Source organism: Macrobrachium nipponense, chromosome 39 (assembly GCF_015104395.2).
Source record: "Macrobrachium nipponense isolate FS-2020 chromosome 39, ASM1510439v2, whole genome shotgun sequence".
In the NCBI taxonomy this organism is placed as follows: domain Eukaryota; kingdom Metazoa; phylum Arthropoda; class Malacostraca; order Decapoda; family Palaemonidae; genus Macrobrachium; species Macrobrachium nipponense.
Genome location: NC_061099.1, coordinates 12,802,141 through 12,818,959, shown reverse-complemented (window position 1 = coordinate 12,818,959; position 16,819 = coordinate 12,802,141). Strand labels below are relative to the sequence as shown.

Sequence of the window (16,819 nt, the reverse complement as noted above, 5' to 3'; positions counted from 1 at the left end):
CCTGAGACCACGAGACCCTCACCCACATTCACACTACTACTAGCTGACTGCATGTGGAATGATTTTGCACTTGCTAAAGAGCCAATTGTAATAGGTTTGTATAAAAACACTATTTTTCATAGTAAGTTTCCTATTATGAGGAACCTACATCTAATCTGGCAAAACTTTAAAAATCACCACCAAGCATTCCTGTCCCTTCACAGAGCTGAACTTGGGCTCCGTAAAATCCTAACCTCTTTATTTGCACTGAGAAATGATGATTCAAGTGGTTACATTCAAAAGATCCAGAGGAACAGAAAACAAGTGCCACACAGTCTCTATTACAAACAAGAAAAAGCTAACCTTAGTGTCCTATCAATACACTCATTTACCACAACTCTAGGATCAAAAACTAATACAAAATTAGCATAAGGAAATTGGTTTTTCATTGTACGGTACAAGTAGCAAACCTTTGTTGAACAATTTTTCAACATGTTGCAAGATTTTGAAACAAAATAAAAGGAACATGGAACACTGAATGCAATTTTAATGCAGATATTACAGGGACCTGCTCCTCAATGCCTTTACCTATCTCAGGTAAAGCATAAACAGGAAAAGAAAGTAAGGAGAGAAAATGAGGCTTATACAAAAATAGCACTCCAGCATCTTGAAGGATGGAAGATTTCAAGTCATGGAAGTGGAGGGACAATTCCAACTATAATAATAGAGGAGCAAAAGTCCCTAAATCATAACCAAATATTACTGATTTTTGCAGTTATGAGAAGAGATGACTGAGAAGTACGAGGTTGCAAAGCTACCTGTGAGGAAGTATAATTCTCAGGTAAAGAAGTACAGTTCTCACAGCCAACAAAATATCACCTGTAGGATAGCCAAAATTGCTGCTATGAAGCCAAAATAAGATCGAGAGAAAGTTAATGATCATGGTTACTTATGCACTTTGCATTTAATCCAATCTCAAATACCACAGCACTATTATTACTGGTCAAAACAAAATATCTGATTATCCACAAACACTTCCAGCAACCTAGCTAAGTGACCTTTCCAATAGAAGTTTGAAATAAAATCTTACGGAACATCAACACACGTACTTATATGCTACCAATAAATTCAAGTCTTATGGGGAAGGTAAATTAGAGTACAGCAAAGGTCCATAAAGCATAATTTATCAACATGCAAAAGCCTTCCAACTGTAACCTTCATATTTACTCAAGTTCATATAAATAAAAAAAAAATATATAGTGATGGGCAGCTTCTCAATATATTTGGAGAACATTCATCTAGTATCCATTTTACACAACTGTTCAATAAAAACAAATTTTCAAAGAAATTTGTATTTTCATAGGTATACAAACCACAAGTTTTAAATTTTACGTAAGTTTTCATGAAGCAATCCTCAATGCAAGCTGGAATTGATAGTTGAAACTTTATAACAAGGTAGTTAACTGGTGGTTAATGTTGGGGGTGTTCCTCACCACTCACCTGCCTTCACCATACACTTTTCTACTAGTATCAGGGAAAAAATGGTGGGTGCAGCGGGTAATATGTTACTTACTCCTACAGTTATACAAAACAACCCAACCCCTTTAATGTAAAAGACTTTGTCCTTATGTGGGAGGTTGTCTCTGTCAACTGAATAAAGCTGAAAACCCACCTAGGAATGTCAATCACACAAGAGAGCAAAGGGCAGCAATGCCTCATGTAGCCTCCTACTTGGTCTGCCATAAGGATGCCAGAGGCATAGGGCCCTATCAAGGAAATGATCAGAGAACCATGTGCTACCCCTGTAAGGGTTGCAAAGTCTGAGAGCAGCTGTATCTAGCTAGTATAATTGATGGGAGTGCAGCACTGACTCAACTGGGTGTTTTCCAGATGAAACAGGTGGAGGGGCAATTTTTCGTCCAATGCAGGTAAGGGGTATTTCCAGCTCCCTCAACTTTAGCCACCAGTTAAATACCTAGTTAGTAAGTTTCAATGACTGAATTCAACTTTCAGTGAAGAATAATCTTACATAAAAGGGCTTGGTTTGCATTACCAAAAGAACAAATAACTAATTCTTCCTGATTAACAAGAGGCTATTTTCTGTGCTAAAATGGAAATGAAATCCTAAAAGTCAAGAACATAACAAGAACACTGGATGAGTTAACCTCACCGCTAGCTGGAAATCTTTCTATGTGAATATTCACGTTTAAAAAATGGAAAAGTAGGCATGCCTAAACATGCTAATAAAACTTACCTTACAGAACTAAGATCAAGCAAATTGCATTTAATTTTCAAAATGAACATGCCCAGATACATAAGTAAGGCCTCAAATTTCTATCACTTCAGATTCCTTTTAAGCTACTTATGTAACACAAGTCTTAACAATTATTTGCCACATATGAGAAGCAAAGCAAATACTATTAACAATCTAGAGTTTGTTGCATATATTACTTTGAACTGAACAAAGTGTAAAAATTTTACTACAAAAAATGCTCAACATAAAACAGAAGCAAAGCAATCCATACAATAATAGAAACCATCTACTGTATTTCAATAATTGACAAGATAATACCAAACAATAATTTGGAAAGACTAATGTGCATTTATCTATAATAGTTATCTTTTACTAATCGGCCAGAAAATAATGCACTGCAAAACAGCAGCTAGAAAGATAAGCTTTCTATCCACATTTACCTGTTTAATTCTTTAGATTTTTTAGCATTTAAAATTTTAAAGATCTCCATTCCAAAACAACATCATCATCTAACAGTTTCACTAGACCATAATGAAGTCATCAATATAAAACCTAAATATAAATTCCATATAAAATCTACTATGAAATTATCAGATAAGGAATGAAGGTAAAATTTTATAAAAAACCAACATATCAACAGTATACAAACCTGGACTTGTAGGATTATAAGGCCTTCCCATTCTCTGTGCAAACTCCACAAAACATGGTGCATCTGACGGCGTATTTGGATTCACCAAGTTGATGCAGACATTTGGTGCTGAAGACGAGCGATCGCGCGGCGCTAAAGGTGCAGGGGCAGGACGAGGTAAGGTAGGGGGAACCTGACCACCAGGACCAACCCCATGATACTGTGTAGCATATCTATAATTTTCCATATAATTACCACCATACTGTCCCCCATATGGACCTATTAATGGATGATGTACTCCCGTAGGACCACCATAACCCGTTGAGGTCAATATACCTGCAGGGTTATCTTGACAAGATGCTAATAAACTATAACAGAAAAAAGTATTTCAATCATTAATATCAAGAAAAAAAGTATTTCAATTATTAATATCTAGAAAGTTATCATAAACATTTACAACACAAAAAGTAAGGCACAGCTACATTTTTAAGTCATTAGGGATTCATTTTTATGTAAATTGTAGAGGCATGTTGCTAACCAACAAACAACTTTAAAGTCCTTAGCATATACAATTACTGAGTTGACCTAAAAAATTCTTAATATTGAAAACTTGTTTTGTGAACTCCATCAAAACCACTTAAGATATTTGCAATCCTTATTACATAACTTTTGGAATCCACAAGTTATTTTTTTTACTATATAAGCCCTGAAAAATATTTCTATCTTGGATGTGTCATGAATCTAAAAATTTACATAAGCCCCTAAAATCAAAACAGGCATTCAAAAAGGAAAGACTGAAGGATTCCGATAAATGTGGGGACATGATACAGTGATTCTGAATTTTGATGTCTAAGGGAAAGAAGGCTACCAAATACTGCATTAATCAATTTCCGATATTTATTTCAAATGTTGAATATGGTGACAAATCCTTTTACTAACACACAATAATTTTTTCAAAACAAAGCCATTACATTTACATTTTTGTATCTATTTTTTCACTGCATTAGAAACTCAGAAATCAATTTGTTCCATAAGATAAAGAAGATTTAGTGGCTTAGTACATTAGTACATGTGCCCACTCCTTTAGATTTTGGTCTCCAGTACGTACTTAACTGAAGCATTCTTATCTGTTTAATCCAGTTGCAAGAAGGCTGTGGGGTCAAGGGGCAATAAGATTAAAGTTTTTTCATCACCGACCCATTCCTTCCACAAAACATAGTCAGCAACATCAGCAGGAGGCTAGCTGAGATTCCAATGTTCTGATATGCTGAAAAAGACCCGAGAAGAGAGGATAGTTCCTAAGCAAAGAGGCATAGTGAAACTGAATGCCCCAAAAACAGTTAAAAGTTGGACTGAAACCCAGTTGGATGATAGGGAATGTGAAAACAGGTTCTGAACAGGAACGCTAACATCTGAATTGGATCCAATGAAGTGCAGGACAACCTAGCAACTGACATGTTGGCCCAAAAGTAAAGTCAGTCTAGATTCCATGGGATGTGGAGTCAAATCATCAAGGTCATGATCAGTCAGTGAAGCAAAAATAATGCCTAAGCAAAAGGGGCAAAATATCTGAATGCCACTGTGATCCATGGATAAGAACAACAAAGGATTGTCCCTCTTATGGGATTATTCTTAACAGCTGTAATACTGAAATAATAGTACAAAATCCATTTGAATTGATCACATTCATCTAACTCATGGGTATTTGACAAATATTCCACATGACCTAATCCTGATGTAGAAAGACTCTTACAACAAACTTGTCTTTAGCGAATGTCTAACTTTCAACTGACATATATTGTCTAACTTTCAACTGATGTATATCAAGTAAAGGAGACAAAGGCTCAAAAGAAATTTTGTCAGGGTGTTTAACATTTCCAGTTTAGTCAATTAGATCTTTAAAAATTTAATATCTAACAATAATAGTAGATAAGATCTAATAGTTAGGGCCAGCTCTATGAGACTTAAGAATTTTAATTCAGTGATCCGCCAGTCCCTGAAACCTCAAATGGTTCACAAAGCCTTCCTTCAGCAGAAGAACTCTTCACGGAGGATGAGACAGAGGAGTTTTGAAGGTTTTTTGGCAGAAGATAGGTAGAGGAAATTCCATTCAAAAGGTTTTTTCAAGGTAATGACTGCATCGTACAGTACACCTGCAGCCAATGGTGGCAGTTTATGTGTGGGAGTTTTCACCATCCTGTGTAATTTTAAATTTGTTCAAGTTATTAAAACCTTTTTAATGTTTTATTTATCCATGAGAACAATTTCATATTAGAAAAAATTACAGTATAGTACATAGAAAGTATTGAAAATGGGTAGCATAAAAAAGTTTGACTGGGTAAGTTGCCGTTTGCCTTGGCCCTAATGGAATTATTCCCATAAGGTATGAGTATCGAAATCTGCAATTTCCCAGTTCTGCGAGGCCGTGGAGCGACAAAATTCTCGCATAGTTATGGACCGTACTGTATATGTTACCTGCCGTACTGAAGGCAATTAGGAATGACAGTGTAGAGAGCAACAAATTCTACTGAGAAGCAATTGGAATGTTCAACAAGGGGACGTGTGTTGTGGAAAAAGTATCATGAGTCAACCTGTGGATCAACGTACACTTTGGGGGAATGATCGGGAGATGCTGACAAAGTAAAACATATCAAATCATTGAGACTTGAGCAACTACACGCAAATTGACCCAGCAGGTGGATTACGTGACAGATGTCATCTGATCATGACAAGAAAGAATATGAGTAGAATCATTGGAACACTTGTGTGCGCGCGTTTGTGCATCCGTCAGGGCATGTGCAAAGAACCTTCTAGAAGACTCGGGTGAATTCGTATGAAGGAACATCAGGACCCGCACAAGTGAAATATAATGAGATCGGCAAGAGAGATCATTAAACAGCAAATTCTTTAAGTGACTTTTGGTGAGGGAGGCGCAGAGGTCTATGGACTAGGTAATTTGTGTGGAAAGATAAGACTTTTGTTGAACATGAACAATTTACAGGTGCCCCAAGAGAAGGCAAAGTGCAGATTCTAACACTGAGTTTCTAATCAGCTTCTTTTTCTCTCATGTATGCAGAAAATATTTTTGATTTCTGAAGATTATGATTTCTTTTCCCTCAGGTGGATTCAATGTTGCCAAAATGAGAACTCTAACTTTTACTGACTGACATGTTCACATTTCTGAGTTTGGGGAAAATAGTGATAATTATGTGAACTAATGTGTGTTAATGTGGGAGTTGGTGTGGCAATCATTTGAGATGACTCTTCTTTGCCAGGAATGATCACACTTCATGTTTGGGTTTGTCAATCCCTTCTTTTTTTATCACCTTAGTTTTTGGGGAAATAAAAATTCTATTTTTGATAGCTTGAAGTTTGGTCTAGCCCCAGATTTGATGAATTTGAAAATACTATCAGGGATGCCGGTTGCAGAATCTTCCTAAGGTAGGTGCTAGACGTTCATTGAGGTCGACGTTACTAAGTTGGTTTTTTTACACAAGGCCAAAAATAGGCCTTGTAATAAAAACATACATCCACACACACATATTCAAATGTATACATATGATAAAAACTTTTAGTATTTGGAGACAAGTATAATCTTTCTCTGAAATAGATGAAAATGAGTTACATGGCAACGCTCACTCGTAGTATTAAGTGTGGAGACTCGAGAGGGAGAGGGTATTTAGGGTAAGTCATTTTACCTTGCACTTCTGGACAGTAATCATCGAATGCATTGTATGCTCTGACACTGTTGTTTATTACAATAATAATAGAACAAAAAGATGTAACAAGAAACCATGTTCGTTTTTTTAGACATAAAATTGTGAAAATGTAAAAAATCTTCTACATAAGTATAAAACCATTTGTAATTTTGTTTTTCTGTGATTCTCTTCTGCCTTTTTCTGGAGATACTTCAGGAAAAATTTCATATGTGAAGAGGAATCAATATACTAGCCACATAAAGTATGACCCATTTACTAATTTATATTTATTTATTTCATTACTTGGAAAAATCGGTTCGGTAGCCAACGCAATGTTTACATTTGTTTAAGCTTCTCAGTAAAGAAGGGGTTAGTGAGCAACAGAATGATGAGCCCTGGCAGACAAACTGAGGAATGAGCAAAAGTTTTGTAGTAACACCAGCTCACAAAAATTGAGGTAAATGGCCAAAAGAGACAAAAGCCTGAGGCTGGAAACTTGCATGACTACAAACAAAGCATATACGTACATGATTAATGGGGTTGCAATGAAACAAGATTTCTGTCTATTGGTGCCATATTAATTTCTGAAGTTGACCTAGATATGTCATGATTTTTGTATTGCCGTGATTATGAAAATCCAGTGAGTAGTAAATGAAAGTTTGGCTCATCTTGGCATATATGTATTGGTAAAGGCTAACTTAGCAAATCTTTCAATAGCCAGGCTCATAATTAGACCAAGACATGCACTGAAAGCTACTTCAATGAAAGCAGTTTACTTACTGTTGATAAATATTATTTGTAATACGTTGGTCTTGTTGACATAACGTGGGAACGCCAACAGAACACCTTTGATGAAATCGATAGCCGCATGTGCGACATACAAACCCGTGGAATAGAAGTCTTCGACAGTTATCACAGAATGCTAATGAAAAGAATGTTCTTCTAATCTGAAAGAAAAATAATATTCAAAACATGACATTTTTAAAATAAAATAGGATTTTGTGTATACTTACAAAGTAGTAACATAGCTATACTCTATAAACCAGTTGGCTGCTAGAAATGTGAAAATTCATGGTAGCGCTGCATTATTTTGGCTAGATGGCACCCCCCACCCACTACCAGGGAAGAGAGGAACCAACTCAGCACTGGTTTTCAGTTGTTTATGCCCTATTATCCATGAGAGGGGAGGCAGGAGGGCTTTGATCATGTAACCACAGGCAGTCCCCAGGTTACGACGGAGGTTCCATTCCTGAGACGCGTTGTAACCCGAAAATTGTCTCAAGCTGGAACATCATAAAAAATCCGAAGAAAACCTTACTTTTAATGCTTTGGGTGCATTGAAAACTATGAAAACTGCATTCTTATTGCATTTTTCATCAAAAACACCTTCAAATATTGATTATTTTTGCATTTTCGGTGTCATATTTCTTCTGCTAGATCAGTATTGTAGGCATTGTAACCTTGGAACATGCATCGTAACCCTGGAACATGCGTCATGACCCTGGAAATAATTTCTGATGAATATAATTGAAAAGCGCCTTAACCTCAAAAGGTTGTAAGCTGAACCCATTGTAACCTGGGGACTGCCTTACTTGGTAAGTATGTATACATAAAATCTTATTTTATTATAAAAATGTAATTTTTATGCATGCAATTTATCAGGTAGCTACATACACAGCCGAGTCCCACACTGTAGGAGGTGGGATAAAAAAACGCACATAGTGCTAGCATTAATTAAAAAGCTTGTTGGTTCCTTCCCTGTTGAGAGAGCTGTACAGACAATTACTGCCTCTGGATTATGCAGCTAAGGAATAGTCCATGGTATGCAAGGTCTACACAAAAATGCCCCTGTCCAGGGTGCAGTACCAATATCAACATACCAAAAACAGAGTACTAATTATATGGTCACCAAAACAATTCTAAAAAACCATGGGGGGGGGGGGGGGGGGGGGGGGGGGGGGGGGGAGGAATGTTCCTGAGAGAAATCCGCGAATGCATGAGTCTGCGATTACAGGGGTCCACTGTAGTTTCAATATCTCACAAGCAATGACATGCGAACACTGACTTAACTTCCAGTATGTCGCTTGGACAATGGAAGTTAAAGAGAGGTTGTGCCTAAAAGAAAGAGAAGTGGCCACTGTCCTTAATCCATAATCTTTAACTTTAATAGAATCAAACTCTGAATCTTTCATCTTAGAGAGGACCTCTAAGATCAGGTTTCTCAAGAAGAAAGCCTGAGCATTCTTAAATAAAGGGCATGTGAGGGGTTCCTCACCGAACACCATAGGTGATCGGAAGGGCTCCGAATCTTCTCCATTTTCTGTAAATAATATTTCAGAGCTCTGACCAGACCTACCAATTCTGAAAGATTTTCAACAAGACATGAATGCGACCATGGCTCGGACTGAGTTTTGTTTTTTGCTAAAAATCCTAGAGTTAATGAACAAACTGCATTCCCTTAGGCAAAGCCCATTCTTTTGTCCAGTGAGTGGAGATCACTTACTCTTTTTGCTGTGGACAAAGCTACAAGAAAGTTTTCCTTGTAAGGTCTCTAAGAGAAGCCGAATTCAAAGGCTCAAACTGTGGTACCGATAACCATATAAGGACCACATCTAGATTCCAAGACACTATCTTATGACCTTAAAGTTTCTCTGTGTACAAAGACTTGATATGGTCCGACAGATCTTTGACTTTAGACAATTCTAATCCTATTTGTATAAATACTGATCCCAACATTGACTTATAACCTCTGATAGTTGAGATCGAAAGGTTTCTGGAAGACCTCAGGTACAAAAGGAATCTGCAATTTCTGCTACAGAGGTAGCAGAAGAGCTTTTATTTTCTTTACACCATGATTGGAAAATACCCCACTTTGCCTGGTATAGTTCATTAGATGATTTTCTCCTGCATTGAGCAATAGCTGTTGCAGCTTGATTTGGAAAAACCTTTTGCTCGTACGAGGTGTCAGACAGTCTGTAAACAGTCACGGGCAGAGCGGAGAGATTATGATAGAACCTCCTGAAGTGGGGCTGTCTAATTAGATTGTTCCTCTGTGGTAGTAACCTTGGGAAATCTACCGGGAGCTCTAGTAGATCCGGAAACCATTCTTTGAGCTGGCGAAAATGGAGCAATGAGGATCAACGAAAGATTCCGAAGTGACCTGAATTTGCTGATGATCTCCCTCACCATCTTGAATGGTGGGAAGGGATAAAGGTCCCTGTCCAACAGTCCACAACATAGCATCCATCACCCATGCATGAGGATCTGGTGCTGGCGAGCAATACAGTGGAAGACGATTGTTCCTTGATGTGACAAACAAATCCAAAATTGGTTTGTTCCAAAGTTTCCACAAATCGAGGCAGACTATCGGGTTCAACATCCACTCTGTGGGAAGGACCTGCTTTTTGAGGCTCAATTCTTCCATTAGGACACTGAATTTCCCTTGGATTAATCTTGTAGAAATTCTAGTTTGATTTCAATTTGCCCAAAGAAGGTGGTCTCTTGCTGCCTGGCAGACAGAGAACGAGTTGGTTCCTCCCCGTTTCGTAATGTACGAAAGAGCTGTTGTGTTGTCCGAATAGACAGTCACTATTTTGTTGCAAACCAAATCTGCAAACTCCAACAAACCCCAGTGGATTGTTGTCAGCTCCTTTAGAGTGATGTGCCACTTTCTCTGATGAGTGTTCCACATTCCTGAGACTTGCCTGTCTCCTATGTGAGTTCCCCAACCAAGATCAGACAGGTCCTCCTTGATTTCGTTCATTATCTGGAATAAAAACGAATCTGGGAACTTCTTCCTATCCCAATTCACCTTGAGGAAAGTTATAAATTGCTCTATCAAAGAAAGCGTGCCCAGAAGGCTCATCCACTCCTTCGCTGAGCACTTCTGAAGAGACAGAACAATGGTTCACTGCGTGGATACATGATTCCATCCACCCTTTGAAGGGATGGAAAAGCCCAAAAAGTCACAGAGTCAATCCTCATCCCCAAATAGACTATTCTTTTGCTAATAGACTTGCCCTCTACTTGTCCCCCGTGCACTTCTTTTGAGTCTGGGAGTGAAGGAGCCAGTCGTCAAGATAAAGGGACACTCGAATCCTGACTAGATGCAGCCACTTTACGGTGGCAGAAAGTACTCGAGTAAATACTTGCAGGGCTGTTGACAGCCCAAAACACAGAGCTCTGAATTGGAACACTGTTTCTGAAAACGAATTGGGGAAATTTCTTTGATTCCTGTACTGGGATATGGTAGTAAGCGTCTTCTACACCGATGGAAATCATCCAATCCCCCTGACGAATGGATGCCAAAACAGTCTGAATCTTGTTTTCCTTAATAACAGATTCAGGGAGCTTACATCTAGCACTGGTCTCCAACCCCCCAAGGCCCTGAGGACTAAAAAAGCCAATTGTAGAACCCTGGAGTAAGTGGATGTTACTAGCTCTATAGCCTTTTTCTTTAGGAGAGACGAAACTTCCTCCGAAAGGGCAACGAATTTGTCTGAACCTTCTGAGTAGGCCGACAAATTTATCAGAGAGCTGGACAATGGCAGAGTTCTCTCGAAAGGGATCATGTAGCCCTCTCTCAAAACTTTGACAATCCATGGTTTCGCCTCTCTTACTTCCCAATTTCTCCAGAACTGGCGGAGCTTCGCCCCTACTGGTTCACGAAGGACTAACGTTCACTTTTTGTTGCAGACTTCTTAATTGCTCTAAGGCTGAAACAAGCTCTCCCCCTAGATCTAAGGAAGGATCTAGATACTCCCCTGCCATGAAAGGGCTACGCGTGCATAGCTGGCAAGAGGCACAAACTGGGAGATGGATCACGAGGACGTTCAGTTGATTGCGAGAGTAAATCCTGGGTGGATTTCTTCTGAAGCTCAGAAGAAACTTGAACTACAGTGCCCTCTGGGAAGAGGTGGCTGCTATTCAGAGGAGAATAAATAAGGCAGACCTCTGTGCCTGAGAAACCCAGAGAAACACCTTTAGTGGTGAACGAACACCAAATTTTTCTCTTTTTAAGAATGCATAAAGTAAATCAAGGCAAGAAATAGCACCTCAAATGTCAAAGAAAGTTTCTTCATCTAAAGAGGAGCATGCCTTGATCTTCTGACACAGGGCTCCCCCTACCCAATTCCTTTTGTGCTCGCAAAGTCTTGAAAGATATTAATCTTTGGTTTCCATATAGGAAGGATCAAGGGAAAGTTAATTTTAACTTCCCTCCTTCTCGCCTTTCCACAAGGAGGCACTTGTGTTACTAGGCCGGGGAGGCTCTCTCTTCTGGTGTTTCTGCCTCTGCCCCGGGGGACTTTTCCGGTCTTATTGATTCAGCCAGGAGGAAGGCTTTTAATTTGGCAAAAAAAATGTTTTCAGCATCAGAACTGGACCACCTTACTAAAAACATTTTTTTTGGCTGAATTAAAAGAGAGAGCCTCTCTGGTCTTGTAACACAAGTGCCTCCTTGTGGAAAGGCAAGAAGGAGGAAAGTTAAAATTAACTTTCCCCTGATCCGTCTTATCCGGAAGCCAAAGACTTTGCAAGCACAAAAGGAAAGGACTAGTTTAGGTAATTTTGATGAGTCTGACTGATTATCTTTCATATAAGAGGATTCTGGTGAAGTCGGAGCCGTAGGTGAAAAAGTCTGAGAAATTTGCTAAAAGTAGCGAAGGAGCGATTTATATGCTGTGGGAGGAGTCCACTTATCCTCTTCCTCCTCTTCATCATCTCTATCAAAACTGGGGACACAGTAGTTTGAGGTTGAGCAGGAGGAGTCGAAGTTTTCATAAAGCCAGTGATACTATCAAGCTTATTTTGAATTGCCGCAATGGAAGGATCCGAAATCATTGAATTTCTAAATACTGTAGCAGTTGGTTGTTTCAAGGATACCGATGGGTGCCGCTTGTGGCGCCAATGGATGCTCTGGGGCCAAAACCCTCTCTTGAAAAACCACTGGTTGCAATACCAGAGAACTAGAGCACACCAAGGATTGATCTAGAAGTCTCCTGCACCAATGGGCGCTCCTGCACCAATGGACACTCCTGCGCCAATGAGCGCTTCTGCATCAATAGGCACTCCTGAATCCCTACAACTATTGAAGGACACACAATACCTTCCTCCATACAAGAAGGTTGCACATGCGCCAACAGACACTCAGGTGGAAACCGTTTCTTGGAGCCGGAGGTGATAGCAGAGGAAGGATATGGTGAGGGAAGCACGGGAGGATAAAGAGCTGGCAACACACTCGGAACTTTTCCTTTGTGCTACCTCTTCAGACTGGATTCCAGAGGACTACTTCCTCACCGAGGAATGAGATTTACCTTTCCCTTGAGGAAGGCTAGCATCTTGGGGAAAAAAGCTCTGGACTGTCCCAGAAGTAACAAGAAGGATGCTTGTCTTTTTGTAAAACATTAGTCTTCTTAAGGGGGACAGGAGAAGGCGCTACAGTAATCTTACACGATTTGAGTTGCGCAAAATCACAACAGCAAAAACTTTTCATTGGAACCTAACTAATTATCATTTCACAGATGCAAATGCAAATGCAACATTTTTGAATCCTGGAGAAACCTTGCAAAGGCGTTGAACAATTTTTTTTTTATGTAATTCATATAAGTTTTCAAGATACATGATAGTATTTTAAAGAACTAACCTTTCCATTTCACTTTTAAGTAAGAACAGCTCTTCTCTATATCTCTCTTACTGAGATGAGAGAATTGTTTCCCTTCATCTTTCTTTTTAACTCCATCAAAAGCTCTAAGTCCAGAGCTTTTGAATATGTCAAGTAATGTGACAGGAGGGAGAGTGTTGCCAGATTAGCGATCACATTGACTTTTACATAATTCTCTCTCTCTCTCTCTGTCTATCTCCGCATATGTAATCTTCACACGCTCCTCTATTCTTACCAACCATTTATTTCTTTTTTTAAGGGTAATGTATTAAGCTAACTTTTAAAGGGAATTACAGTAACTTTAATTTCATTTAAAAGTTAGCTAAATACTTTCGTAAAGACTACTCTCTCGTAGTTAGCAGTAGCGTACATAATTTTTAATAGATTTATTTTTACCTTTACCTTCTAGAACTGTAAATGCCTGTTCTAAAACAGATTCATAATTAAGAGTTGTATTAGTCCAAATAAAAAGCACTGTTTGTTTATGAAAAGAAATTTCTAAAACAAAGAGAAAGAGACAGAATAAAGAATTTCTTAAAAGTGTTTGAGAAGACTTCTAAAAATAGATTGGTTGGTTGGAAGGGGGAAAGAAGAGAGAACTATGTTGTACGTATGTAATCTTCACACACTCCTATATTTTTGCCCACCATTTATTTCTCTTTTTATGGGTAATGTATTAAGCTAACATTTAAATAAAATTACAGCGATTTAATTTCATCTACAAGTTAGCTTAATATTTAGGAAGCATGATTAGGGTCACATTCAGTGTTCAGCATTTTTAGAGACTGTGCCAAACTTACTCGAAACTTTCCCTTGCGCATGAGAGTATGGAACCTGACCTTGCTTAAGTTTGGGGTATTACTGTACGTTACGAGTCCTCCTTTTCAGTGGACATAACTCGCGTACAAAATGCCATTGGCATCTGGGGGAAGACTCCTTGGAGTCTGACCTGCTCCAAAAGTCAAGGCTCCTTAGAGGCACCTTTCCAATGGTGCTCTGTTACGGTCTGGGACCTTTCAACAGAGAGAGCGACTGCTCGTGGGCAGACCCCACTGACCTCCCTTGGGCTACCAGTGTGACTCCTCTCAGGGGCTGGGGGATTTGAAAAGGACCTTTGCCTAGGAGAATCAGCAGGACAAACAGCCACCTCCACAACACTATCACTGGCAGTCACTTTATTACCTACCTTCTTCATTAGCGTCTTAAAAGACACTCCTAAAGTCTCCATCATGTAACATAATAAGGAATTTTAGGTTTACTTGTGCTTCAAGGCTGGCAACGGCATCGGGTTAGGGTGCTAGAGTCAACGTTAGGATTAGGTTGCTTTAGAGAGGGGGAAGGTTGAACAGAAGAGGAAGGAGAGACAGTATCAGCAGCTATATCCTGACTATCTAACTGTTTCTTAGTGTTTGCTCTAGAAGCACCCTTTCTCTTTCTGTCTTTTTCTAACTTACTCAAATGGCTAGTTAAGGCCTTCCATTTTTTTTCATCCCAATCAACACATTCCTCACAAGTCAAAGTTGGTGTGCAAGATTGACCCTTACACTCAATACAAATTGAATGCAGGTCATAACAGGCCTTAATGAGCGTAGTATTGCAGCCTTTGCTGCAATAACTGTTACTATGAGAGCCTTCATTGGACATGCCTAATACTTGCTAGCTCGCACCAAAGCAAAAATTTAACTATTTTGTCAAACTCCAAACAATAGCTAAATATGCTTGCCAAAAAGGCTACCAAATTCAACAGAGCACTTCACTAAACATCCACAGCTATCAAAAAGAAGTAACCAATTCACAAAATTCCTGCTGCTACTGAATTAGCTGTTAACAGCACCAGCCGGCAGAAACAACTGAAAACCGGTGCCGAGTTGGTTCCTCTCAGCCCTGGTAATAGGTGGGGGGGTGTCAACTAGCCAAAACAATATAGTGCTACAGCGAATTTTCACAATTATAGCTGCCAACCAGTTTAGAGACTATAGCTATGTAACTACTTAGTAAGTTGCATACATAAAATTATTAATTTTCATCAGGGTTGCCAAGCTTTAAATATTTGTAACATTTGGTGGAACATTTGGTAACAGTGACTTTCTGAAATATGGCAATCATCCACACCATTCAATAATCATGAACTACTGAATTGTATTACAAGACTTAAAAGCAAAATATTCAATACTTACAAAATTATGAGAGATAGAGGTTGTAACAGGAAACTTCTCCAAAACCTCAACAACAATTTCTTCACCCTCCAAAAGAGCGATGTCCGCATCCCAGGACATACGCACCTGAACAACAAATACATACATTTGAAATTAAATAGACATGCTCTTTGGTATAGCAATAGTACTTTGGTGATCAAGAACATGAAATACAGTGCCAATTACCTTGATTAAATTATGGTCAGTCTACTATAATTATATTTACAATGACTCCCACTTTGATAGCCCAGTTCCTACGAACTACTCCATGTCACTGTGACATGTCTCCCAGGACATTGGCAATCATGAGCTTCCAATCTATTTTCGGTTCTTGTCATCTATATCAACTCGACAAAATGTTCTCCCCTCAGGCAATTTCCCTATTCCATTTATATACTTCTTCCACTGTTTTCCTCTCACCAACCTTCCTTTGATTCCTCCTGTCAGACAATCACATTCCTCAAATATTTGTGATTTGTTGTGGGTAATGTGTAATTGTTTTCAACAATTCCCTCTGTCTCTTCACTCCTTCTGAGACTTTCATTTATTATTCTCACCTTCAATGACATAGGCCTTCACCATTTTTGTTTTCTACTTGAAATTCATTAGTTTTTAATACAAATATATCATCCATATCGCCCACATCCATAGTCTTCTTATGTCCATAAATGCTGCTAATTTTTTACTAAGACATAAAAATAAATGGTAGCTACTGTGTAAAAATCATCAGAAGATTCCAATGATCACTCATTCATCACATTTTCTTGGGCTTTGGAAGAGAAAAGTTAGACAGAGGGGCTCAAAGGGAAAACTTAATTCATGACTCATGATTTGTGTGAGAAACCTGACTACAAGTACAGATAATCATCAACATGCAAACTTTCAAAGATGCAAAAGATGTAGTAAGCATTATCATTATAAAGGGACCAATGGAAATCCATTACACATACAGTATTATATTTTGCATTTGCAAAGTGGAATTAGTACAGTGGTACCTCGTTTGTTGAACATTTCATATGTCAAACTTTCCGTTTTTCTAACAACATTTTTGAGAACATTTTGTATCATTTGTCAAACAAATGCTCGTACATTGAACTGACTGATTATCTAGTTTATACTTGTATTTGACGGCCTACTGAGTCTTACAAGTTAAACTGTATTAATTTTTTTTTTATTTACAATAGTATATAGTTTAATGATAACAACATTCGACAAAATACATAAATATAAAGCATTTAATATAAAATTTAGCTTTCAATATAACATTTAGCATAAACGCCATATAAAATAGTAGATAACCATAGTGACGTCACACCCAGCTGACTTGAGACTGAATGAGAGAGCGTTGATATGTTGAGGAGAGAAGAAGAGTTAAAATATTACTGTATGTATATAAAAGCAATA

The 16,819-nt window shown here is 38.4% G+C and overlaps 2 protein-coding genes across 2 annotated transcripts in view; both read right to left on the bottom strand.

Moving 5' to 3' along the window:
• LOC135210138 (dynein intermediate chain 3, ciliary-like) overlaps positions 1-16,819 on the bottom strand; it is a 131,695-nt gene that overhangs the window by 76,688 nt on the left and 38,188 nt on the right. The gene's annotated exons all lie outside the window — the stretch shown is intronic.
• Positions 1-16,819, bottom strand: part of LOC135209911 (raf homolog serine/threonine-protein kinase Raf-like) — a 54,388-nt gene that overhangs the window by 21,850 nt on the left and 15,719 nt on the right. Inside the window, exons 5-7 of the mRNA XM_064242651.1 lie at positions 15,398-15,502; positions 7,340-7,506; positions 2,883-3,229 (exon numbers count right to left, since the gene is read on the bottom strand). Coding sequence (XP_064098721.1) covers positions 2,883-3,229; positions 7,340-7,506; positions 15,398-15,502 — 619 coding nt within the window. The remainder of the gene's footprint in view (positions 1-2,882; positions 3,230-7,339; positions 7,507-15,397; positions 15,503-16,819) is intronic.